The sequence below is a fragment of the Sabethes cyaneus genome, chromosome 1, assembly GCF_943734655.1.
Source record: "Sabethes cyaneus chromosome 1, idSabCyanKW18_F2, whole genome shotgun sequence".
Lineage (NCBI taxonomy): Eukaryota > Metazoa > Arthropoda > Insecta > Diptera > Culicidae > Sabethes > Sabethes cyaneus.
Genome location: NC_071353.1, coordinates 113,888,624 through 113,916,059, shown reverse-complemented (window position 1 = coordinate 113,916,059; position 27,436 = coordinate 113,888,624). Strand labels below are relative to the sequence as shown.

The 27,436-nt window shown below is 39.3% G+C and overlaps 2 protein-coding genes across 5 annotated transcripts in view; one reads left to right on the top strand and one right to left on the bottom strand.

Annotated features, from left to right (window-relative positions):
- The window catches only part of LOC128732307 (ephrin type-B receptor 1), a 232,992-nt gene that overhangs the window by 28,058 nt on the left and 177,498 nt on the right, over window positions 1-27,436 (top strand). The gene's annotated exons all lie outside the window — the stretch shown is intronic.
- Window positions 15,342-17,312, bottom strand: LOC128746126 (uncharacterized). Its single transcript, XM_053843175.1, has 3 exons — window positions 16,940-17,312; window positions 16,735-16,870; window positions 15,342-16,680 (listed from the first exon to the last, which is right to left on the bottom strand). The coding sequence occupies exons 1-3, from the start codon at window positions 17,310-17,312 to the stop codon at window positions 15,342-15,344; spliced, it is 1,848 nt and encodes a 615-aa protein (XP_053699150.1).

Genomic DNA, 27,436 nt, shown 5'->3' with positions numbered 1-27,436 from the left:
AGGAATGTGGTGTTAATGAATGTTTGCGTAGTTAGAAAATCGGTGTTAGATCACGTAACTTACCTCCGGTGCTGAACATCATTTTCATCTGGTTTGTCATGGAAAGTTAATGTTTTCTTTTTGCTCTTGAAAAACAAAACTTATCACGTGTGGTTGTGATTGGTGAGAAAAAGTTTTACCTTTGACAAACTTAAATATTTTTCATGTTTTCTTTCAACGTTGGACTGTTGCCAATATTAGGTTGCGTTTAACAAGTACGCAAATAGCATAACATCATAGGTACAGTTGTATTTCGAATTTGGCAACAAATGACAAATTGACAAATTTTATTAATCAACGACTGTAACCATTTTTTGTTTCAAAAGTCCGCCAAGACCTATCCGTCCGGTGCAAGTAAACTTTGGCAACCTGCGATAAGACGTAGTCCTACGGCAATAAAAATATTGTTCGAAACATTCTATAACCGCAAACTTTCTTTCCTGAACACACTGAGGGCATCATGTTTTCGTCATTTAAGACATGTATGCGGAAACTGAGGGATGTTTAAGCATATCTTTGGAAGTGAAGTATTTTGTGTGGCCAAAAACGGATACTTTTGTTGCTAAAATCGAGGCATGCCAAAATCGAACCATGCCAAATTCGAAATCCCAATGTAATAGATTTTCGGAAAGTCACTGTTCAAAAATAAATACTTGCAATCAAACATTGTCAAGGATCAATGCAACGATTAATGTAAGCACGATTTTGCTTAGGTTCCGTGACGAGAATTTTATGAATCGTTCGTTTACTAATTACTTAGAAGGAAAAATGTGGCAGTCTCCTCGTCCCAACAGGTCGAGAATTGTTGACTAAAATTGAACCTGGAGTAAGATGATGTCCGGAAGTAAATCGTGTTGTAAAAATGGCTGATAAATTGTTCTTTACAGTCGTTTGTACCAACAATCTATTAAAATTTATTCAAAACTGTCTTATATAAAACGCAGTGCGTATTTTACCTGAATAATTCATGTTCAATGACTAGCAATGCTTTTATTCTATATTCTATTTATTCTAGAATGTGTGACAGGCGTTTGATTCGCTCATCGCACCAGTTAGGTGATTGTTAGCTGGACATGGGGTTTTAAGAAATCGTTCAGTTTGCCCTCAAAAAGAGAAAAAACCCGATTTAATCCACCTATTGACGAAAGGAACCTTTGTTATACCATCGCATTTGTCATTTGAGTTAGAATTCGACACGCCTTCGGAACTCAACTTTTTGATAACACTATGGTAGTTATCATCAATACATATGCATGTCTATACATATTACATAAATTTGTATAATGTTCCAAAGCAATAAAAAATGTCTTCCTTTTATTTGTATAACTAGCTGACCCGACAAACTTCGTATTGCCACAAATTAACCTGTGTTGTACATAAATCATGAATCTCGGATGATCTTTGTCACAATCTCGAGTTTTGCAAGCCCCCCAGTGGGCGGCGCTTCCGACGGCGGGTCACCGGCAACACTCGCACACACTGAATAATCTAGTGTTACTATAGATAGTTTTTGTGGTCTTGTATTGACTAATGTTTTATGGAAGAGTCTCGAATTTCTCGAGTTCGATTAGTTTTTGAGTTTCGCAAAAATTTCTGTTTTATTTGTATGAGAGTCCATATCCCCCTACCACAGGGGTGAGAGAGTCTCTAACTATCGTAAAATAAATTCAAGACTCCAAAATCTCCCACATGCCAAATTTGGTTCCATTTGCTTGATTAGTTCTCGAGTTATGAGGAAATTTGTTTTTCATTTGTGTAGAAGCACCCCCTCTTAAAGTTGGGAGGGGTCCTAATTTACCATAGAAAATATTTTTGCCTCCAGAAACCTACACATGTCAAATTTGGTTCTATTTGCTTGATTATTTCTCGAGTTATGAGGAAATTTGAATTTCATTTGTATAGGAGCCCCCCACCCTCTTAAAGTGGGGAGGGGTCCTAATTCACCATAGAAAATATTCTTGCTCTCGAAAACTTTCACATGCCAAATTTGGTTTCATTTGCTTGATTAGCTCTCGAGTTATGAGGAAATTTGTATTTCATTTGTATAGGAGCCCCCCCCTCCTAAAGTGAGGAGGGGTCCCAGTTCATCATAGAAAAAAATTTTGTCTCCAAAAACACCCACATGTCAAATTTGGTTCCATTTGCTTGATTAATTCTCGAGTTATGAGGAAAGTTGTGTTTCTTTGGTACAGGAGCCCCCCCCTCTTAAAGTGGGGAGGGGTCCTAATTCACCATAGAAAATATTCTTGCCCTCGAAAACTTTCACATGCCAAATTTGGTTTCATTTGCTTGATTAGCTCTCGAGTTATGAGGAAATTTGTATTTCATTTGTATTGGAGCCCCCCCTCCTAAAGTGAGGAGGGGTCCCAGTTCATCATAGAAAAAATTTTTGTCTCCAAAAACACCCACATGTCAAATTTGGTTCCATTTGCTTGATTAGTTCTCGAGTTATGAGGAAATTTGTATTTCGTTTGTATAGGAGTCCCCCCTCTTAAAGTGGGGACGGGTTCTAATTCACCATTGAAAATATTCATGCCCTAGAAAACTTTCACATGCCAAATTTGGTTCCATTTGCTTGATTAATTCTTGAGTTATGAGGAAATTTGCATTTCATTTGTATAGGAGCCCCCCTTCCTAAAGTGGGGAGGGGTCCCAATTCATCATAGAAAAAAATTTTGTCTCCAAAACACCCACGTGCCAAATTTTGTTCCATTTGCTTGATTAGTTCTCGAGTTATGAGGAAATTTGTATTTAGTTTGTATAGGAGCCCCCCCTCTTAAAGTGGGGAGGGGTCCTTATTCACCATAGAAAATATTCTTGCCCTCGAAAACCCTTCAGTTATGAGGAAATTTGTATTTCATGTGTATAGGATCCCCCCCTCCTAAAACGGGGAGGGGTCCCAAATTATCATAGAAAAAATTTTTATCTCCAAAAACACCCACATGCCAAATTTGGTTCCATTTGCTTAATTACTTCTCGAGTTATGAGGAAAATTGTGTTTCTTTGGTACAGGAGCCCTTCCCCCCCTCGTAAAGTGGGGAGGGGTCCTAATTTACTATAGAAAATATTCTTGCCCTCGAAAACCTTCACATGCCAAATTTGGTTCCATTTGCTTGCTTAGTTCTCGAGTTATGAGGAAATTTGTATGGAAGCCCCCCCTTTTAAAGAGGAGAGGAGTTATAATTCCCCTTATAAAGAGGGGAGGGGTCTCAATTTACCATAGAATAAATTCTTGTCACCGAAAACACCCACATGCCAAATTTGTTCTATTTGCTTGATTAGTTGTCGAGTTATGCAGAAATTTGTGTTTCATTTGTATGGGAGCCCCCCCTCTTAGTGGGGGGAGGGGTTTCCAACCATCACTAAAACCTTTCCTGGCCCCAAAAAACCTCTACATGCATATTTTCATGCCGATTGGTTCAGTAGTTTTCGATTCTATAAGGAACATACGGACAGACAGACAGACAGACAGACAGAAATCCTTCTTTATAGGTATAGATTTGTTATTTTGAGTTAATAGCGGGGTGGCATTCTGGGGTTTGGTTTAAGTGAGAAACTGTCCGTTTTCCTGGATGTATTCGGAACGTTCCTAGAATGTGGCCAATGTGTTCCTGGACACTTTATATGTCGACAAATGAGCTACTTTTGCAATTCGGAGTACTTAAAGATGTCATATGTTGTACTTTAACTCAATTCAGAAACTGATCCCCGATCCGGAACATTCCCGGACGTGTTGTTTATTTGTTTATTTGTTATAAAATATATCATCTGACAATAGTAGTCTTAATGATTAATAAGCAGCACAAAACGAGCAGTATATATACACAAAAAAATATATTCATCTTCGAAGCCGTTGTTTAAACGTTGTTGCGGTAATATTAAAATCAAACAAATTAGCTACAGCATTAAAGCTTGTCGACATGAAGCGGATAGGGTCATGTTGCCCGTACGTTGCATTTCACTGAGGTAAGTACAACAGATCTCTGGGCCTTGGAGTCCTTTCGGGTGCATACATATTTAGCTGTTGTAGAATAACAGGTGCATCGATCACGCCAGACAAAACCTTTCCCACATAGACAGCTTGAGCTTCGAACCGCCTTCGCTCTAAAGTCTGCATTTCAAGAAGTTGGCAGCGCTCTACATACGGTGGTAGCTGGTGTTGATTTCGCCATGGAAGGAATCGTAGAGCATATCGCACGAATTTTCGCTGAACGGCTTCAATTCTTGCTATCCAATTAGCATTGAATGGGCACCACACAACCGAGTTGGTCGCAAGGACGGAACGCACCAGGGAATTGTAAAGTGATCGAAGGCACATGGGGTCACGAAATTCGTCAGCAATTTTGAATATAAATCCAAGCTGTCGATTCACCTTAGCAATTATTTCGTTATAGTGTGGCTTAAATGTGAGTGAAGTATCCAAAGTAACGCCCAAATCACGAACTTGGTTTACTCCAGTTACCATCTTACCAAATACGGTGTAATTGAACGTAATCGGATTAGATTTTCTATAAAACGATATCACACTGCATTTCTCGGTGCTAACCGTTAGTAGGTTGCTGGAACACCACCGAAGAAAAATATCAATCATTCCCTGGAGCGCTAAACAGTCTGCAGTATCGTTGACAATCTTGAACAGTTTCACGTCGTCAGCAAAAAGTAATCGGCAATCCTCCGGGAGTAACAATGAAACGTCGTTTAAAAACAGCGTGAAGAGCAGTGGTCCCAGATTACTGCCCTGTGGAACACCGGAGAGGTTCGTGAAATATGCAGACTGCTGATTACCTATCTTTATATAGAGCATTCGATTTAAAAGAAAGGATCGAAGCCATTGTACTAGCGCAGAACAAACTCCAAGCTTTTCCAATTTTGCCAGCAGTATACTGTGATCAACTCGGTCAAATGCTGCTTTTAAATCGGTGTAGATCGCGTCGATTTGCGCACCCGCGCTTATATTTTGTATGCACGCTGCAGTAAACTGTACAAGGTTTGTAGCAGTAGAGCGTTTTGCATAAAAACCATGTTGCTCTGGAGAGATGTAGTGCTTTCAGCTAGCGAATAGAACATCGTGTATTATAATTTCAAAAACTTTCGAAACTGCGCAAAGAGATGTAATGCTTCTGTAATTTTTAACGTTACGTTTGTCCCCTTTTTATGCACAGGAAACATAACAGAAAGCTTCCAAGTTGTAGGGAATACCCCTTGCTGAAGCGACAAATTGTACAGCAGGCATAGCGGACGTATTAGAACAGCTGCACATTTTTTTAAAACGCATGATGGAATGTCCATCCGGACATATTTTCGGAACCGTATATCCGATCCAAATTCTGTTCAATAGAATTCTTCTAGGCCACAAAACTCGGCGTTTGTTAGTTATTCAGTCAAATCGGTCCAGGAATTTTCTAAAAGCAGATATTTATTGTTATATTTTCACTACTGAGACTGTTATGCGTTTATTTGTAACTTGTAACTGACATAGTTTTATATTTTTTCAAAATTTTAGAAACAAACATAACATTACTGTTTAAAATATTGAAAGCATGAACAATTTAAAGATGATTCCCAGGCTCATCTCAAAAGTGGTGAAAATCACATGGGACTGTTATACATTTATAGGCAGTAATGGTATTTATCATCAACACATATGCATGCATATGTAATATACCGACAGATTTGTAGAATACCTTAAAGCAATCAAAAAATCGTGTGCAAAGTTCTTGGGCAGGATTGATATTTAAGGGGGACCCTCACTGGAACGTCGAAAAACTTGTTTGTTTTGCATTTTCAGAAGGCTTTTATTTTTATAAGTGTTGAGCCCATAGTATTTTTCGGTACGTGGTCTCGTTGAGAATTTACAGTAAAACTGTTGGATCACTTGAAGTGAAGTGCAGTGCTGTACAATAGTTAAAACGCGCTCTCCTCGAAATCATATGTTTTCAGCGACTGTGCGTGTATCGGAGTATCTAGAGGATCGATTTGGTGATTTTTTTGACGTGTAAAAATTACTTATCTAAATGGTGACGTAACCGCTTTTCGATATCTCAACTTTTTAATTTTCGCTGCATTTTTAAAAAAATCGTTACACTTCACAACCAGTAAGAGATAGATGGTTACTATGTACAGCAAAGTTGCTTATTTTACTGTGTTCTATAACTTTTGTGGAGACACTGTACTTTTTTGGACGCATTCAAAAAAAAAAAACAAAAATTTGTATCACCCTAATAGGTAGATTTACGGTCACCCTAATAGTGTAAAAAGTTACGCCGCATTTTTTAAATAAACTTTTCCAAAGACACACCGCCTGGAAAATTAAGCATTTTTACGCTAGAGCACATGATCGCGTTTTTTTATATTTGGTTCATATCAGTAAAGTTTGCTTAAATAATTTCATCAACGTTTTTCAAATAACTTTTGTCTGATAAGGCCAATTCTAATAAGATTTAGCAGATATGTTCCCAGCGTTAAGGCCTCCTGTTTGATACTAAAATAATTGAAATCTGATTAATTATCTGGTTAAAATCGTTATAAATAACTTTCAAATTAAACCTCCAATCAAAAAACAAATCAATAGTGATCTTTGAGGCTATATTACCTACCAAATGAGACTAATAGCGCATAAATCGGTTTGGCCACCTCTGAGAAACGTTCGACTAATTGACACCTTGAAAAAGCATAACTTTTGAACCGCTTGATTGTTTGCGATAAAACTCTCCCGAAAAATTTTCAGTAGCAAGAGCCTGCATTTGATACTAAAATTGTTGAAATCGGTTGAGCGGTTCCGGAGAAAATCATGTCACGTAATTTTTACATTTTTGCTTATAACTTTTAAACAAAATAATGTCGACCGCAAAACAGTTCAATAGTGATCTACAAGGTGATTAACACCTTTCAAATAAGCGTAATAGCAAACGAATCGGTTCAGCCATCTCCGAGAAACAGACGGCTAAAGACAACCGTCACATACACGCATACACATACACACACAGACATTGCTCAATTCGTCGAACCTTATGGATTGGTATATGTGACTCGGGCCTCGGATCAACTTCGTGTTTTTCGACCAATTTTTAAACCTTTGTTATAGTATAACAAAGGTAAAAACAAAATATGAATTCAAGTTAAATGAATTGACGCTTCAACTTGATTTCCACTCCGATTTGAATAAAACTTTCAATACCTTCAGTGAGGAAAATCATCCGTTTTTGACCGGTTAATTAACCATTATGACTCATGACTAATTTTCTATAAAACGTATGCGCTTTCACATTTGAAAGTTAAATAAATCAACGAAAATTATTCACTATATCGAATGTGGCCTAAGAAAAAATTTTAGTTCGTAGAAAAACAATTGGAATTTAAAAAAAATATTGTCAATGTTTTAGGCGTTTTTAACGTGAAAAACAAATCTAATTTTGCTTTTCATATACTGTAATGTTCCGATTTTGTCAGCTCCCGCTTTGTCTACCCCCGATTTCATCAGCTTTTTTACCCGATTTTGTCAGCCTAAAAATTTTGTTTAACTTTTGTGCTTTTAAACATGTTTTATAAATTGGTCAAACTCGTGTTTTTAGTCTTTTGGCCTTGAAATGCGGCCAGGCATATATTAACATTTTTTTGAAACGATGGTTCTACAATTGATGAAGGGACGGTAAGGGAAAGTAAAGAAGAAGGATTTTTTGGGAATGGAGGGGAAAGAGTGGAAAGGAAGGGGGTGGGGGTGGGTAATAGGTAGCTACGCTTAACAAGTTGCCTTTGTGACTCCTACCTTTTGTGCATTGCTGAAAGGTGCATGGGTCGAACCAAGCTATAATCTGAGATTATAACCGGATTTGAACCCACAACACCCGCCAGGGCATGTGGCTCGTTGGTACCCGTGTACCTATGAACCACAGAGGCGCTGGACTCAAAACGCTGGTTTAAAAAAAAATATGTTTTATAAAATTTTGCAGTCTGCATGAAACTATTCTGGTTTTCTGGAGAGAGTATTTGAACAAAATGATGCTTTTTTGCGAGTAGTTTGGGTTCAAAATTAGGGTATTTTTAGATCAAAAGTTCTACAGCTCCTACACAAGCAAAGATTGAGATATACACTATATTCAGCAATGTTCTGTATTTTCACTATTGTTGTACAAATAGTGAAAATACTTTGTAAAACAGGAACAAGGTGGCTACCCAAGCAACAATGTGAATTTTATTGTACTCTTATGGTGGCCTTCAAGACCAATTTTGGCCTTAGATGCCATCATAAGAGTGTAATAAAACCCAAATTGTTACTTGGGTATTTTCCACAGCAATAACTTAATCCGGAACATTTCCGGTTAGCCCCAATACAGCGTAAAACTCCTAAAATGGTCGGCAATGGGCATATGCTGCATAAAAAATCAATACCGACTGTGATTTACGTTCATTTTGGAAGTGTCATTGAAGATTTTTATTTACTTTATATGAGCAATCTGCTCTTTAAGCCTTCAAAAGAGCGTAACTTAAAAATTCGTCGTTCGATTTTTTTAAAAATTGGCTCAGAGGTGTAGGGGTATTAGGGGCATAATGTGCACCCTAACTTGTTGGCTGATTTAAGCACCTAAAATGACTGAATTTTTAAAGTGTCGTCATTGCAAAATATACATTTACTATCGATAATTAAAGGCATACTGTTAACAAATTGAAAAATTATTGATATGATGACGAAAATTGCAATTTAAACTTATGCTTCAAAAACTAAAAATCGGTCAATGTGTGGGGCACAATGAGCACCCCCTGGGGCATAATGAGCACCTTTATAAACATATGCTTGAAGGGTGTATATAAGAACAATAACTACACACACATACACACACTCTCACACATGCATATACACATACATAAACACATGCATACACATATACACATACACACCCATACTTACACAAAGATAAGACGTGTCAAAATGCCGAAAAAACTATTGACCGCAAGCCGCTTAAAGGCAATTGAGCGAGCCTCGGAGGTCTACTCTGGAGCACACAAGGAAAGTATCGGATGGCGCTTAAGCTAACTGTGTTTTAATGTTGAAGACATATGCTTTTTCATTTCTCTCTGCCAGCTGGTATACGAGGGTTCTGATTTCACGGGTAGTAATGCCGTAGTATTAAACCTCCATATACAAAATATGGACCACCAGCTCTTGTTCTGCAGCGGGAGCGAAAACAGTTTTGAAGGAATTAATTTGGTCCACCTCCTACCCCGAGGTTGCATTTCGTATAGCATCACATACCGAGCTAACGTCTGCCGCAGAATACTGTGGTACTTGGCGACTTGTTTGAGGATATTCGCCCAACAAACACCGAAGCTGAATTAAAATGCTACTGATTTGATCTCAGCTGATTTAACTCTGAATACAGGTGGTAGACGCTGAATAAATTTAAGCAAAGGCTTCTGTATTCTATAAATGATTAAGCAGCCAACGAATGCGCTGTAAATCAGCTGCTTCACACAATAGTGTCACAAACAGATTAGGCGCATCTTCAACCCGTCATTATTCTCAATAATTGTGCTATACTAGCTGAATAAACGATTTGTCATCTTAATAAACAGCCCTCCCACGAAACATTTATGCGCTGATTAAATATTTTAGCAGCCATTATTATTCAGCCATAGCTGAATATGCATCGCATATAATTTATGTAAACAATTCTACAATACTTATTCAGCCGAAATTGGAGAACTTATACAACCTATTTCGCTTGAGGCAGAAAAAACACTTGTTAAGTGATTATATCGCCCTTTATATAACCTCCGGGCGCCTTGTTTCCAGCTTTGCGCAAATTGGTTATTTAAAAACGCGCAAAAACCTCTATTAAGCTCCATTGCAGCTTCGAACGCAGCTATTAGCAAGCCCGAAGCTTGATAAAATCACCAAATTTACATGTTTAAGAGCTGAAAAAAGGTTTTTATTTCTAATACTAAACCATAGTTCGGCCACAGATAGAATAAATTCAGCTATAAAAGCGTTTGATCAGCCTGAAATTGTTACTTGGGTAGCTGCTTTCAAAGCTGCAATGGAGCTTAATAGAGGTTGTTGCGCGTTTTGACGTAGGACTACGTCTTACGGCAAGTTTTGAGATAGGGTGTCATTCCAAAAAATCGAAAAATGCGAGCGTCACGAAAAATGAAAGGTTTTGAGCGCTAATAGCTCAGCGGTTTTCCGATCGATTTTCAATATTCTTACACCAATCGATCGGAAAATCTTCTAAGAATTGACCCAAATGGAATTCTTGATGTTGAACTATTGAAAAATTGAAAATAATGAACCTATGTTTTACCAGAATTCTCGCTTCGTGATTGGTTGGAAAATTCTTTACGATGATCTAAACCTATACCAATTTGATATCTGTGCTTGGGAAGTAAGCCAAAACAAGCGACAAAGTTTCCTCATTTCAACAAGATTTCTTAACACCGCGGTTCAACCTAGACTATTTTGATGCCCTTGCTTGGGAAGTACGCCAGAGAGAGTGACAAAGCCCCCTCGTGCCAACAGATTTCTTACGAACGCGATTAAACCTAGCCCAATTTGATGTCTGTGTTAGGGAAGTGTGCCAGAAAAAATGACACGAGTTCGTTGTCCCAACAGATCGCAAATTCTTTACTGCGTGACGATTAAACCTCGCCGAATTTGATATCTGTGTTGGAAAAATGTGCTACAGCTGTAGTGTTCGGTTATAACATGGCTGTGTATGAATACGCATGCTTGCCGTTTCATTAGAAGTGTAGTGAAAAGATGTGCTGTTGATAAAATAGGATTGAATTGGTAAAATCCTTTCAACGTGGGAAACCTTGGATAATAAAAACAATCTTTAATTTCAGTAAGGTAGCAGGAAAGTAATAGTTTGTGTTATTGATTTTGTTAAATTGTTTTCAAATGCACAATCTTTTGAGAATTGAACGTATGCAATGTTACTACTTTGATAAATGTTACATACAATGCATGTAGCATGTATATATGTTGCATATAGCATGTATACATGAAGAATCGAATGATTACAAGCATGAATACATGCTACTATCACTACAAATTTTGTAGTACAAAGAGATTTACGTAGTCCTGCGTCACCTATATATGCGGTCGTGTCTTGTACACAACCCCTCTGATTTTTTTTAAATAACCAATTTCGCAATGCTGTCAATTCTATTTTTAGAACGAGAAATAGTTTTACAATGCTTTTTCAGTCGCTTAATCAACGTCTCATCAACCTTTATGCAGCCAAAAAATAATCTGTTTTTAAATTTCAAAAATGGAACGCGTCAAATTTATTTTGCTTTGACGTCATAAGCTATATTTTAAATTTCGAATAACTTGAATTCGTATATGCCAGCTAATTAAAAATGCAAGTCGTCATCTTTCAGGAATTGAATCGCCATCTTCTGAAATGAAAAACTTTCCAATTAAATTCTACTATTTATATTTATTCGTGACAGATACGTATTTCGCCTACAACATGCAGGATTCATTAGTGTCTGTTTTCGAGAAATCCTGTACACTGGATCGCCTTAAACTAACTCGTAAACAGCATGAGCAATTGCTGTTTACGAGTTGGTTTAAGGCGATCCAAGCTGCATAAAGTAAGCACTCAAATGGTGTTTGACCAAGCGATGTTTAAGCTATTTTAAGTTTTTCCAAACCAGCTTTCCTCCAAAGCGGATAAACAAGCTTAATAGCGGATTTTTCTGCTAAACAGTCCGCTTCTAAACAGCCATAAACGTAGAACCGTTTTACGGTTGCTTAAAGGTGTTAAAGTGGCTTTACAAACTAATACCAAGCATTCATTCAGTTTACAGCACATATATTGTGAGATCATAGAGTTTCGCAATTAGACTGGCAGCAAAAATATATGTCAGTTATCGACATTATTGACTGCTTCAAGTGTAAAGATATTTTCACTGTCTGTTCTGCAGATGCAGATGGGGCGGATCATACGATGAGTGCTTATGGATCAGAAGATGGCGGTTCGATTCCCGAAAGATAACGCCATGCAATTTTAATTAGCTTGCATATACGAATTCAAGTTATTCAAAATTTTAAACATAGTATACGACGCCATAGCAAAATAAATATGACGCGTTTTATTCTTTTTTTAATTTAAAAATAGATTATTTTTTGGTTGCATAAAGGTTGATAAAACGTTGGTTAAGCGACTGAAAAAGCATTGCAAAACTATTTCTCGTTCTAAAAATAGAATTGACAGCATTGCGCAAATTGGTTATTTAAAAACACGCAAAAGCCTCTATTAAGCTCCATTGCAGCTTTGAAAGCTTTGAAATTCCAGGCTGATCAAACGAATTTATTCAACCTGTGGCTGAACTATGGTTTGGTATTAGAAATAAAAACTTTTTTTCAGCTCTTAAACATCTAAGTCAAGCTTCGGGCTTGATAATAGCTGCTTTGAAGCTGTAATGTAGCTTAATAGAGGCTTTTGAACGTTTTTAAATAACCAATTTGCGCAAAGCTGAAAACAAGGCGCACAGAGGCGATATAACGGCTTAACAAGTGTTTTTCCGCCTCGAACAAAATAGGTTGTAAAAGTTCTCCAATTTCGGCTGAATAAGTATTGTACAGTTGTTTACATAAATTTTATTCGATGCGTATCCAGCTATGGCTGAATAATTATGGCTGCTAAAATGTTTATTCAGCGTATAAATGTTTCTTGGGCGGTCTCGCCTTAAAGTGGTCAAGGCCACTTGCAAGGCCTTTTTTGACCAATTATGTCTTCCGGATTCTCTTGGCATATTGATACCATGACTGTAAACAAGCATTGACGCGATAAACAAAGAAACTGACAGGTTAGTTAATGCGACATAGTGCTCGTTTGACCCCACCTAAGGGTGCCCATTTCGCCCCCAGTCAAGTCGTTAAAGTAAAAAGGGGTTTTTACACTAATTATAGTATAAAATCAAAACTTCAATGAAGGTGAAATTTGAGATACAATGTATGCATCATGTTGCAGTGTGCACTTGATAGATTAAGATATTTAAATGATCGTAAAAGCTTATTTGGCAGTACACCAAAATTATAATTTTTTCAGCGTCTGAGAACCTAGTTAAGTTTTTTAATATAACTCCGTGTTTTAAAAGTAGAGATCACTCATTTTTTGATAAATTGATACTGTAGTACCTACAGCAGTGTTTCGCATGCCATATGATGTTACAAAATGCGTACTTTTGTAGAAAAGAGGGGTGCCCATTTCGCTCCGTGTGCTCATTATGGCCCTAATCCCCCTAGGATGGAAATACAAACCAACTGGCATTTTCCGTTTGAATGGCCCATTTTATTTTTTAATAACGGTATTTTGAACACCGTGTATTTACATTCAATTTTTTCATATCAAAAAAGGGTCTCGATTTTGGCACGGGTTCGATTTTGGCAACATAGGCGACACGCATTTGTTGCCAAATTCGAAATCCTACTGTATCACTAATCCCCATCACTAACCCCCCAGTTGGCTTCGAGGTATGACGCTGGCCTAATAAGCCAGTCGCCGTAAGTTAGAATCTCGACTGGGAGAGGCTGTTAGAGTCAATATTCAAATTGTTCAAAGTCAAATTGTCTTGCACTCTAACAGCTGGCTGCGAAGTCTGTCGTATAAAAACAGAAGGTCAAGTTTCGATAACGGAATGTAGCACCTAGGCTTTGCTTTGCTTTACTGTATCACTAGTCGATTCCTTACATAGTTTTTGCGTCGCAAATACTCCATGGGCATTTCAAAAGTGATATAAAGGGATGAACTACGAACCAAGTAAGCATTACTTCAATGACCCTTCTTTATCTAATTTTTCGCTCTTTCCTATTCAGGTCTTGTCCCACTCTGTTTGATTTGATAAACACCTTTGTTTTCATTACTTCCTTCTACCAGCGTCCATTGGAAAGACTGCTGCTTATAAGAAATGTTTGCATTATTTAATTGTTAAGATTTGGGACACGGCGCACGGGATGATTACCCGTGAGAGTGGGAAGATGGGATTATCTGCGGTCTACACCATGCCAAATGTTTATTTTGCGGCAGATGCTCCAGGAATGCCTTATTCCATCGCGCGTCACTTTAAAGCCGCATATGATAGCGTACACCGACAGGAGCTAGGGTAAATTATGAACGAAAACGGCTTTCTGGGGAATAACATTCGGTGCTGTGTGAGATTATGTGGACTGTCGCACCCATTCGAATCACGCAGGGGACATGGATAAGGTGGTTTTTATATCTGTTCGTCAACCAACAGGCGGGCCATGATTTTCAACAATCCGGTCAATTTTTCTGTTTTGCAGATGACACGGATGCTGCCAGAAGAATATTTGAGACAGTAACAGATTGGTACACCAGACAAAAAACAGCAAGCCGAGAGTTTTGGACAATCGATTTGGACAGTCGAGTTTGAGGTTGCCGGAGAGTTCGTATACCTTGGAAGTCGTCGTGACTTCTGTGATCACCACCAGCATTTCCGGTCGACTAATCTGAGCGTTTGTAGTAAATGCATATTGTATAACAAAAAGCAAAGCCATGGGTTTATACCGTCTTTAGACATTACCCTTCTTTATCGACAGACTTCGCAGCCGGCTGTTAGAGTATAGGAAAATTACGGGGCCAGTGCAACAATCCTACTGACACTAACTAGCAAGCACCGCCTAGCCGAGATTCGAACATACGACGACTGGCTTGTTAGACCAGCATCGTACCTCGAAGCTAGGCTGGGCGGTGCATATTGTATAACACTTTAATTAAATCAGTTGTCGTCTATGGGCACGAGACAGATTTGCGAGTAGGTACTTGAAGTTTTCGAACGATGGGTGTTAAGAATGCCGGCAATAAGCTCGTTGGCTAGTCCAAAGCAAGATTCGGCAAGTTCTGGGCGCCCACGGATTTGGAAACTAACGTCCATGGGCCGAGTTAGTCCGCATTTCATTAGGCAGTTCTAATAATTTTTAAATATGTAGTAAAAGTACTAACGAAAACTACAGTTTGAATCCGACGGCCTTATATTGCTTCCTTGTGGGACTTTTCTTTTTGGGCTTCTTCGAAGCACCCATAGATAGCTCATACTTTTATCAATTACATAATATACAATAGCAAAGACAGAAAAACTGATTAAACACGATAAACCTCAAGTGTATTTCCTCAAGAAGGGGCGTTGATTTCTCTTTGACAATGACCACATCAAATGCTAAAAAAATCTCTACACCGCAAATTTATTATTTCTTGTTCTTCCAATAAATCCGAAGAACGTGCTGCCTAAGCCACAAGTAGTGATACCCAACAACCGACAATTCGTTTCACAACTGTTCACTGTTCGCAGTTTTTCTCAGCATTTTGCATAATTTCTCGCAACATGATTCGGCACAGCTTAGCCTCGGAAAGCGTCATCGTAGGAAAATCTTCGTCGGAAACAAAAATCGGCTTGCGTGTTCCTTCGGCGATGCGGATTTCCAACTCGCTTCGGTTCAACGAGTCACTACTATCGACCAGCGGTACCCGTGGTGCCTGTCCGAACGGCTCACTGTCCACAGCTAGAACTTGAATCGAATGACGAGGAAGAAGCATTAGTTCGGTCAGGTAACCGAACAGAACGCCTGATAAACTGGCCAGTGAATTGAAAGCGTAGAGAAAACAGGCTTTATCCTCTAGTTCCGCGGGATCCAGTTCCAGTTCGTCGTACCGGAAGGGACAGAACCAATAGATAATGTTTTCGCTACTCCATATTGCCATGTACACTTCATCGATTTTTAAAATCACAGCTATTCGAATCACCAGCATTCGGTTGATCAGTTGTTCAAAGTCCTCCCGTTGAGTGCTTCCAAAGGCAATACCCATCCGAATTAGCTTTGATTTTTCCAGCAGAAAATCACCATCTGATTCTTCTTCACTCAAAAATATTCCTAGTTTATTGATAACCTTATCCGCCATTTCCCCTTTGAATAATTCGTTCAAAATCGATGCATCCCACGAGCGCGTTTCGAGTTTTTGGGCAAAATCTATCGCATTCAGTGATATCCTCAGCGATTCCAGCCGGAAGCTGGCATCTTTCAAATATCTATCTCCCATCAGTAGAGCTTTACTATCACTCAGCAGTGTGAAACGGCTCGCCACGCGGGACTTCCGCTTGATCGTTACAACGTTGCCATCTTCAACGGAACTCAGAGTGATCTTAGACATGTAGAATTTGGATCGGTCGTTCAATTGTTTCACCTCCAGAATAAACTGCATCAGCATTTTGAGACCGTTGAAGAACATCAACCGGGAAGAGTCATGCAGACAAGGATCGTACAGGTAGTAACCTTCGGCAATTTTCCACGTTATCAAGTACTGGGACTCGCACTTCAGGACCAGACCGCTGTATCCGGATATGTGCTCGATTAGAGCGTTTTTAAAGTTTGGAGGTGGTGCTTCGACTGACTGCACCCGTCCTTTAGCTATCGTACCGGTCAGTGATAGATGATAGATTTTATCCTCATAGTTGAGGGAAAATTTCGACACAATCATTTCGGGGCTGATGGTAGCTTCCACGGATCTAATTTGTTCGAAGGTTTCCGCGCTCCATTTTGATGGTTTCTTGAGGCGGGAGAAAAGAAACACAAGCGCGAGGTGTTTGATGGCATCCAACTGATCCGCGTTGTCGTTGCCACTGGAAGTGGATCGGTTCAAAGTTGGATCAATTAGTTTGTCTCATTTAACATACCCTGTAACATGGGAAGATCTTCGTCGACACGGAATCCCAGCTAGAACACCAATCTTCTGAGGGGTCGAATCGTGTAATTTCTTTTTAGGAGGTTTTTTGGGTGAAGGTTCAATGCTTGAAATTCCACGGGTGATATCTGTTTTGATAGGTTAAACATTAGATTGGGCGAACAAATATCTAGTACTGGGAAAATTATTTAGCGCACCGCTTGAAGGCACCTGCACACGACGATTTTTCTTGAAGGGTGGCTCCAAGTCTACGATTGGTAGCTGATCGCACTGACCAGTTACGTTGTCAGTGGTCACAGCCGCAGTTTTGTCGTCCGATTCAATGATTTCGTCGAACGATGGCCGCACCTCGGTTAGCTTATCATTCACGACGGTCACTTGTTGTGATTTGGATTGAGGCATCGGCGGTTGCGGTTCTACCTCCATCGAGGTCACCGTTACGGAAGTGGTAGAACCGCCTGATGCCCGTGGAAGTTCCGAATTCGATACCGACGACGATTCCAACTGAACGTCGTCATCCGGTCCAGTTTTAACCGGTAGGTCCGCAGTTTTTTCCGTTTCTTGCGACATTTTTGACATTTTTGCTGCCAGCTGAAAATTTGGACGTTTGAAAATTGATTTATATTGAAATGTTTTCCCCGCCTACTTCGCCTACTTCGAAATTGGTTTCGTTTTCTTTTTCATTGTGAGCAATGTTAGAAATAGAAGATAATGTCTACAGCGATAATGATGCTTAAGGCCCAAACAGAATGCTGCGTCAACGCGTCCGTCAGCGTTATTCTGACAGTTTTCCCATGGGTTTACTGTCAAATTGACGCTGACGGATGCGTTGACGCAGCATTATGTTTGGCCCTTTATTGGCATTCAATCTTTTCTATGAAACACAGCTTGAGGTCAGACACTCTTGGCTTGTAAGTAGAAAGATTTCTATAATTTTAGAACTACCTGAAAAAATGCTTAACCCTTAAATGCGCAATGTTGCTTTAAAACAACATAATGAAAAACATCCCCAAAGTAAATTATTTTACTGCCTGTAGATAAGCAAGTTTTTTTTAAAATTATTTTTTTCAGTGGGCACATTTAAGGGTTAAATGCCTAAAAAGTTAAAGTGCACAGTGGATTTTTTTAAAACAAAAATTTTTATTTCAATTTCTTCAAATGCCGCTGCACTGCAGGTCAGGCGAGAAATGGAACTTTTTTCCTAGTGTCTTTTGCTTTCATCATTTATGGTCTTCATCACTTTTGTTCGTATGAATATCCCCCTTAATCTAAAACTGTCAAAGGTTAGTCATCGCTTACTATAGGTATACCTCGATAGGACGTACACCTCTGCTTCGTTTAGCGTACGTATTACCGAAATGTACGTACTATCGAGTCACAATTTTAGGCTTTGAAGCATTGTTGTATTATGCTTAATATTGCATGAAATTCGCAAATTCGCATACACTATTGAATAAATACATATTTTAGTGGTATTGATTTAATATAGCAGTTTATTTTTAATTTTTTTAAATCAAAGATTTTGCCCTTTGTAAAGCTTCGAATGAAGCAAATAAAATGTTGCTGAAAAATGTACGTACTATCGAGACAAAATGCACGTATTATCGAGGATACGTACTAACGAGGGTACGTACTATCAGGTATACCTGTATAATGAAAATAAAAAAATAACTTTTTTGCGTTAGGAAATATAGACATAGTTTCTTCGGCAAAGTTGTAAATATTGTAAAAACAAGTAACTTTGCTGAACAAATAAAATTTCTATCTTTATCGAGTACTGAGCTATAGAGCATATTCTTTAAAATTTCTTTAAAAATTGGTTTTTCATACTTAGTTTTTTTTAGTTGCATTTTACAAGAATAGAGAATTTTCCTTGGAAATTCTTTAAAAATTAGTTTTTCATGCTTAACTTATGTTGGTTGCATTTTGCAGGAATATGTGGTTCCAGGCGATTATTGAAGGACTCAAAATACACGTTTTTGCTGAAGATTGCAAATCTCGAGGACCTTTCCTTACGAAGTTATCGCTCTTGCTCGTAAAGTTAAGGAAAAATAAAGCTTAAATAAGCGATAACTTTGTAAGAAAATGTCCTAGAGATTTGCAACCTTCTGCAAAAACATGGGGTTTGAGTCTTTCAATAATCGCCAAGAACCATATACTCTTGTAAAATGCAACCAACATACGCTAAATATGAAAAACTTATTTTTAAAGAATTTCCAAAGAAAATGCTCTATAGCTCTGCACTCGATAGAGATAGAAAACTCATTTCTTGAGCAAAATTGTTTACCGTTATATTTTCTATAACTTTGTCGAAAAAACCATGTGTCTATCTACTAACACAAAAAAATGGACGTGCATCGAGCCTTTAGCGAACGCAAAACACATAAAACGTATGCTTGCCGTACTCTCATTTGGGTGGTTGGGGACAAGTGGAACCCATACAAGTTTATATTACTCTACTTATGCTTTAAGATGAAGTGCTGATTTTATAAATCCGCTTGCCCCATTTTACACCACAGGCTCGTGAAGCTTTGAAAATTTAAAGTTTCAATATGCGATAACTCAGCAAGTAAGGATCCAAGAGATTTGCGATCTTCTGCAAAAACGTGTATTTTGAGAGCTTCGATAATTGCCTAGAACATTGTATTCTTGTAAAACGCAACTAAGAAAAGCTAAGTATGAAAAACCAACTTTAAAAGAAGTTTTAAAATATGTGCCCTATAGTTCAGCACTCGATAAAGATCGAAATTTTATTTCTTCAGCAACATTGCTTGTTTTTACAATATATACAATTTTGACGAAGAAACTATGTCTACATTGCCTAACACAAGAAAGTTATTTTATTATTTTCATTATAGTAAGCAATGACTAACTTTTGACAGTTCTAGATTAAGGGGGATATTCATACGAATAAAAGTGCTGAAGACCATAAATGATAAAGTGAAAACACAAGACACTAGGAGAAAAGTTACTACTGTGCGCTGGACTGAATTCAATCTTTTAGAAAAAAGTTTTGTTAAAAGAAAGATATTTATAAAAAAATCCAATGCTGTACGATGCATATTCACGGCTTGCTTTTGTTGCTAGTAGTTTTGGCCAAACGAAGGGCATTTTACCCTAGTTTTCTCTCTGTAAAGATATGTAAAACCAACCATGAAAGAAGCAAAGCAAACTCTTATTCGAACGTGCTATTAACACTGGATTTCGCCGGGATTCGCCCATACCTCCTTGTCTCCGGTCTTAGTCTGACGTAGATTGCCTTCACCGTCCCAAGGTTTCAGTAATTGTTTCAAGGTCGGCTAAGGCTAGGAGTTTGGCTACGTTTGTCGAAGATCGTTGCTCTCATTTCTATGCGCGCTTGCCGGATCACACTTTCAATACCCATTTTAGGTAACACACAGGACAGTCTATCCCCGTACCGCAACCCTCTGTGCGATTCAAAGGGACTACGGTAGCTGCGTCCATTTGTCCTGAAAACCGTTCTCATGCATTATCTGTCATAGCTGTTCGCGCTCGACAGAATCGCATGCTGCCCTGAAATTTGATTTGATCCACTGTAGCACGGGACCCCATAAAGCCCGCCTTATAGTGCCCTAGGAAATCTCTTACAATTGGCGATAGACGACGTAACTCTGGGAAGATCTGGGAGAGCACCCTGTATGTGACGTTGATCAGCCTAACGCCGTGATAATGTGGATGGTACAAGCCACACCTTGCGACCATTCCTTCGATAGTTGCCTGGGAATTATCCAGTGTAGTGGTTTCTTATCATTTTTGTAAAGTTCTGACGGGAGTGGGTACCCTGCGTATTCTGCTCCATATGTCTTTGTGGGCCGAAGCATCTAGCTTCAGAGAGCAAGGCAGAACTTCATTCAGTAGAAGTGCGTAGTTCTCAGCAACTCATGGATTGTCTAATTACCGAATGTTTAACTAAGGAGGGCGGCTTTAATGCGAGGTATACATCGTCGATAGTTTTACATGTACTGTTACAACCCAGTAAACCATTTGGTTTGTATATCTCGATTGCAACTGAGAAATACGACTACTTATCTGAACGAAAAAGTTATATTTCAGGTCAGATAAGAGGCAATATACGTGCGAAAATTTTAACGATTTTTTTTAATTCTATCTTGCATTTTATACAGCGGTTTTTATAACACGCAACTTTATACTCCTGAATATATGATTGAGATTTAACTAAATATTGCAATCATCTATACTGCTTTATTATTCACAGTCATGAGTTGTATATGATGATACGGACGACTGCAAAACAACTTATTGTTCACTTTGTTTTGACCTACTCTAATCATTATGCAATTCCAATGTTAAATTGACATGATAACGATTTAATGTGAACTTTCTATTACGATCTTGTGTTATCTGGGAAGGCAATGGTCTCAACAGATATCCGTGACCCGTAGGTACAGTTGATAATGTTCGAGAAAACTGGCCGTTGATGTGAATATGGTCGATTTGGTTCAAATCTCCAGGTGGCATTGTGGATATTCTTGCGGGGAAACAAAGTGCTTTCGATTACCAGGCTATGGGATACGATCACCGGTCTTTACATTGCTTCTCTGACGACCGATTCCTGATGTCCCGTGCCGTAAAGTTTGAAAATCGTGGTTTTATAGGAGCGGCGTTTTATTCCGTCAAGGTTGTTCCACGCCGCACTGGAATACTTATGCGTATCATCGTTTTTCGGCCACTTCCCGTAGTCAGATAATTACAAATTTAGTATTAAAATAAGCGAAAAAGACTGCAGAATCAAAATCTGCAGTAAAAAGTTATGGAATTAAATTAAAAAAACTTCGTATTCTACTAAGACACTACAAGAACTTCAGTTAAAAAATTATGATTTTTCAAAATTTTTAGTCGTTTATGTCCCCTTAACCCTTAAATGCGCAATGTTGCTTTAAAACAACATAGTGAAAAACATCCCCAAAGTAAATTATGTGTACCGCCTTTAGATAAGTTTTTTTAAATGAATTTTTTCATCGTGCGCATTTGAAACATTTGATAGATCTATCTAGCAGATGTCAAAGGACTAAATAAGGAAACACTGTTTCGAATTCACGTAGACATGATTTGCGCGCACCACAGGGCAGTGTATTAGGACCCTTACTTTTTTGTTCATACATCAATGATCTAAAAACCTGCTTGAGACACGCAAAACCAAAATTATTTGCGGATGATGCGACAATTTCTTGGACTTGGATTGGACTGCTTAGATACGGCGATTCAAGAATTGACTTCAAGCCGATCGCATTGTTTGGAATTGAAAAAACTAAGTTTGAACGTATCGAAAACAAAATGAATGATCATAAAAAATAAAAATTATTCCGCATTTCGATTACTGCGCAACGGTTGTTGGTCTCAGCACCAGGTGAAGCCTTAGCAAAAGGTTGGTTGGTTGCAAAAGGTGAAGGTTCCAAAATAAGATAAAGAAAATTATTAGGGTAGATGCTCCAGTAATGGAGGGATTATGTCGGGGGGTAGTGTGTAAAGACAATTTAAACGCTCAATTTATCAGTTTTCAATTGAACTACATGGTAATATGATGCACCATAGTGTTGGCTTTAAATACATACCAAAATTATACCATTCTGCTGGTTAATATATCTAAAATATTGATTTTCCTGACATTAGTATGTGCTCCTAAAGTAGTGGTAATGTTCCTATAATAGTGGAAAATTTGCCTATAATAGTGGAATGTTGTTTACCGCCTTAGCAACGCTTGCAATGAGCATGGCAGCATGTGGATAACAACGTAGGCTTGTTAAAATGCTATGGATTGTTACGAATTTCTTAAGAAATTGCACTCTATTGGACTGCAGAAAAGAAATTTGTAATTTTTGCACCAGGCTCTTGCATTTTAGCTGTGTATCTTAGATAAAACTGTTAACAAATAAATATTTAACAATAGAAAACTGAAATTATCTCGAAATCCGCCAAAATTATGATATATTTCGAGTTTCCACCACTACTGGTACTACCACAACTACTGGAGCATCTACCCTACTCAGATACAGGGAATCAAAATGTCATTGTTCATACCCAGAAATAAACTACAAATACACCAACTTTTCAAAAGGGCCAATCTGGAAAGTGTAAACAAACCGAGTGAGGGCTTCTTTCGCTATGCTAGTCCAGCAGAAAATAACCCTCACTCGGCTTGTTTACATTCTGCAGATTGACCCTTTTGAAAAGTTGATGCCGAAATGTTCAACAAATTTGAAGTAACTATATTTAAGTAGCCAAGAAAAAAATGTCCTCCCACTCCAAAGATGCATACTGGGTGGAGCTGGAGGCAATGACCAGTTAGGTCAGGGCCCATCAGAAGAAAAAAGAATCATCAAATTCCTGTGGACACTTAAAAACTCCAGCAAAATTGGGCCCTACCGCTACGGCTCGTTTACATTTTCTTACCTTTGCAACAAATTTCCTGCAATGCCACCGTGCCGAACTTTCGGTGTTCTTGCTGTTCGAGCAGCACCCTGTCGGCGCAAAGCACTCTCGAAACCAACATGTAGTTCCAAGTATTCCAAGTAGCAAGCATTCATTTCATGTCCTTATTTCTTAGCCGTCTTAGCCTGTAATGTCAAGCTAACTAATTTATTTACTTAGCTGGCTTGCCGTTCTAAAACACAGGATGACAAATAAAGTTTCTCCAATTTACCCTGTTGTGGGCTCCCGCTCTCCAATTCCTTGGACACCGTATACTCTCCGTCCGATCTCGCTCCACCTCCACCATCTTACTCGCTGTGCCCCTCTTCGTCTTGTTCCTACCGGATTTGATGCGAAAACCCTTATTGCAGGATAGTTGCCCGGCATTCTAGCAACATGTCCTGCCCAACGTATCCGTCCAGCTTTAACCACTTTCTGAATACTTGGTTCGCCGTAGAGACGCGCGAGCTCGTGGTTCATTCTTCGCCTCCATACACCGTTCTCTTGCACTCCGCCAAAGATGGTTCTTAGCACCCGCCGTTCGAAAACTCCGAGTGCTCGTAGGTCCTCTTCTAGCAATGTCCACGTTTCGTGCCCGTAGAGGACAACCGATCTAATTAGCGTTTTGTACAGTGTGCACTTTGTACGGGGGCTCAAATTGTCCGACCGCAAGTGTTTGTGGAGTCCGTAGTAGGCCCGACTTCCGCTGATAATACGTCTTTTAATCTCACGGCTGGTATTGTTGTGCTCTGTTGCCAGTGAGCCAAGGTATACGAACTCGTCGACTACCTCGAACTCATCCCGTCGATTACCACGGTACTACCCAAGCGAGCCCTGTAGCGCTCGGTCCCGCCCGCCAGCATATACTTCATTTTAGACGTATTTATCTTCAATCCAATCTTCTCTGCTTCGCGTTGTAGTCTGGTGTACTGATCTTCCACTGCCTCAAATGTTCTGCCGACAGCATCCACGTCGTCAGCAAAGCAGATAAATTGGGTGGATTGATTGAAAATCGTGCCCCGCATTTCGATCGCCACTCGTCTTATAACACCTTCAAGCGCAATGTTGAATAGCAGGCAGGAAAGACCATCTCCTTGTCGAAGTCCCCTGCGAGATTCGAATGGGTCCGACTGTCCACCCGAGATTCTCACACAGCACTGGATCCCATCCATCGTAGCCATGATAAGTCTAGTAAGCTTACCCGGAAAGCCGTTTTCGTCCAAAATTTTCCATAGCTCTTCCCTGGTCGTCTTGTTTCTGTTGAATTTGAAGCGACACCATCTTTGCAGGGTAGTTATCCGGTATTCTCGCAACATGCCCTGCCCATCGTATCCATCCAGCTTTAGCCACCTTTTGAATGCCGGGTTGCTCATAGAGCTGTGCGAGTTCTGTACATCGTCGCTGAAGATCGTTCTTAGCATTCGCCTTTCTAAACCTCCGAGCACTCGCAGGTCCTCCTCGAGCAATGCTGCGTGGAAACTCTGTATTCACGGCCCTTTTGCAGGATCTGTCACAGTGTAAATACTCGAGCCGATGTAGATCGTCCTTCAACGAAGTCGGCTCGATAAATTCCCACAAATCTGTCCGCAATTGGTGATAGTCGGCGGTGGTCGTTCGATAGTTATTACAGTCCAATTTGTCGCCCTTCATGATAGATCGAGTCCCATCTCCCCATGTAGAGAATCCCATCATTCAACTCCTCCGGTAGCTGTTCTGTATCCTAAATTCTAACGATTAACTGATGTAGACAAGTGGTCTGCTTCTCTGGTCCTATTTTAATAAGCATCGCTCCGACGCCCTCTTTCCCAGTCGATTTATTGTTCTTTAGCCTCGCCCAAGTAACAATGATGGTTTTATTACACTCTTATGGTGGTTTTCCTTTCCAAAATTGGACACAAATACCATCATAAGAGTACAATAAAACTCAAATTGTTGCTTGGGTCGCTTACCGTTGGGGCTGGCACCTCTTTTCCGTTTGTCGCACAATTGAAATTGCCTTTTTCCGCCGCCCTGGTTCTCCGCCTGGGTGCCATTCAGGTGTTCATCGAAGTGTCGCTTCTATCTTTCGGTCACTTCATCGAAGATCACCAATGTCCAGATAAAATTTCTTTATTCAGTCGTCCCCTTTGGATCATACGCTGTCGTGAGCCACTCCTAACCTAAAGGGCAAGCTCTCACTATATTGTGGATATCTATGATATGCGAACAGACGACACCCAGGGCTAACAAAGCTGTTCCTTGTAACGTATCTGAATGCCCTGATTGAGACAAGAACTGATGGTCTTATTTCTATCTCTATTGCTCAGAATTCACATGAGTGCCTCCTTCACCGTCAGCGTACGACCTTAGTTTCGATCTCCGCTAGGGTTGCTCGTAACCCGACTTATACCTCGAGGAACTACCCAGCTAGCACCAACTCGTATATCAATGTACGCAAACTATCGTAAATTTCTCCCAACAAACTCGAAATCGTAACTAAAGCTGGATAAAGTGGGATCAAGTTGATTTTCTGTCGTATATAATGATAATGACTGACGTACATACGATTTTCAGCACAAAATCGTAGAGTAGTACGGAGCGACTCGCGCTTAATCGTACATTATCTATACCTATAAAGAAGGATTTCTGTCTGTCTGTCTGTCTGTCTGTCCGTATGTTCCTTATAGAATCGAAAACTACTGAACCAATCGGCATGAAAATATGCATGTAGAGGTTTTTTGGGGCCAGGAAAGGTTTTACTGATGGTTAGAAACCCCTCCCCCCACTAAGAGGGGGGACTCCCATACAAATGAAACACAAATTTCTGCATAACTCGACAACTAATCAAGCAAATAGAACAAAATTTGGCATGTGGGTGTTTTCGGTGACAAGAATTTATTCTATGGTAAATTGAGACCCCTCCCCTCTTTATAAAGGGAATTATAACTCCTCTCCTCTTTAAAAGGGGGGGCTTCCATACAAATTTCCTCATAACTCGAGAACTAATCAAGCAAATGGAACCAAATTTGGCATGTGAAGGTTTTCGAGGGCAAGAATATTTTCTATGGTAAATTAGGACCCCTCCCCACTTTAAGAGAGGGGCTCCTATACAAACGAAATACAAATTTCCTCATAACTCGAGAACTAATCAAGCAAATGGAACAAAATTTGGCACGTGGGTGTTTTTGGAGACAAAATTTTTTTCTATGATGAATTGGGACCCCTCCCCACTTTAGGAAGGGGGGCTCCTATACAAATGAAATGCAAATTTCCTCATAACTCGAGAATTAATCAAGCAAATGGAACCAAATTTGGCATGTGAAAGTTTTCTAGGGCATGAATATTTTCTATGGTGAATTAGAACCCCTCCCCACTTTAAGAGAGGGGCTCCAATACAAACGAAATACAAATTTCCTCATAACTCGAGAACTAATCAAGCAAATGGAACCAAATTTGACACGTAGGTGTTTTTGGAGACAAAATTTTTTTCTATGATGAACTGGGACCCCTCCCCTCTTTAGGAGGGGGGCTCCTATACAAATGAAATACAAATTTCCCCATAACTCGAGAGCTAATCAAGCAAGTGAAACCAAATTTGGCATGTGAAAGTTTTCGAGGGCAAGAATATTTTCTATGGTGAATTAGGACCCCTCCCATCTTTAAGAGGGGGGGCTCCTATATAAACGAAATACAAATTTCCTCATAACTCGAGAACTAATCAAGCAAATGGAACCAAATTTGGCTCGTGGGTGGTTTTGGAGACAAAATTTTTTTCTATGATGAATTGGGACCCCTACCACCCTTAGGAGGGGGGCTCCTATATAAATGAAATTCAAATTTTCTCATAACTCGAGAACTAATCCAGCAAATAGAACCAAATTTGGCATGTGGAGGTTTCTGGAGGCAAAAATATTTTCTATGGTGAATTAGAACCCCTCCCAACTTTAAGAGGGGGTGCTTCTACACAAATGAAATACAAATTTCCTCATAATTCGAGAACTAATCAAGCAAATGGAACCTTATTTGGCATATGAGTGTTTTTGGAGGCAACCATTTTTTCTATGATGAATTAGGACCCCTTACCTTTTTAAGAGGGGGGGCTCTCATACAAACGAAATACAAATTTCCTCATAACTCTAGAACTAATCAAGCAAATGGAACCAAATTTATCATGTGAGTGTTTTTGTAGGCAAGAATACTTTCTATGGTATATTTTCTATGGATTTCCCCACTTTAAGAGGGGGAGGGGGCTTCTATACAAATGC

Coding starts and splice junctions, on each gene's coding strand:
- LOC128746126 (XM_053843175.1), bottom strand. CDS start 17,312: ATGTCGCAAGAAACGGAAAAAACTGCGGACCTACCGGTTAAAACTGGA. Junction 16,871..16,939: donor TGTGCAGGTGCCTTCAAGCG/GTGCGCTAAATA, acceptor CTATCAAAACAG/ATATCACCCGTGGAATTTCA. Junction 16,681..16,734: donor AGATCTTCCCATGTTACAGG/GTATGTTAAATG, acceptor ATCCACTTCCAG/TGGCAACGACAACGCGGATC.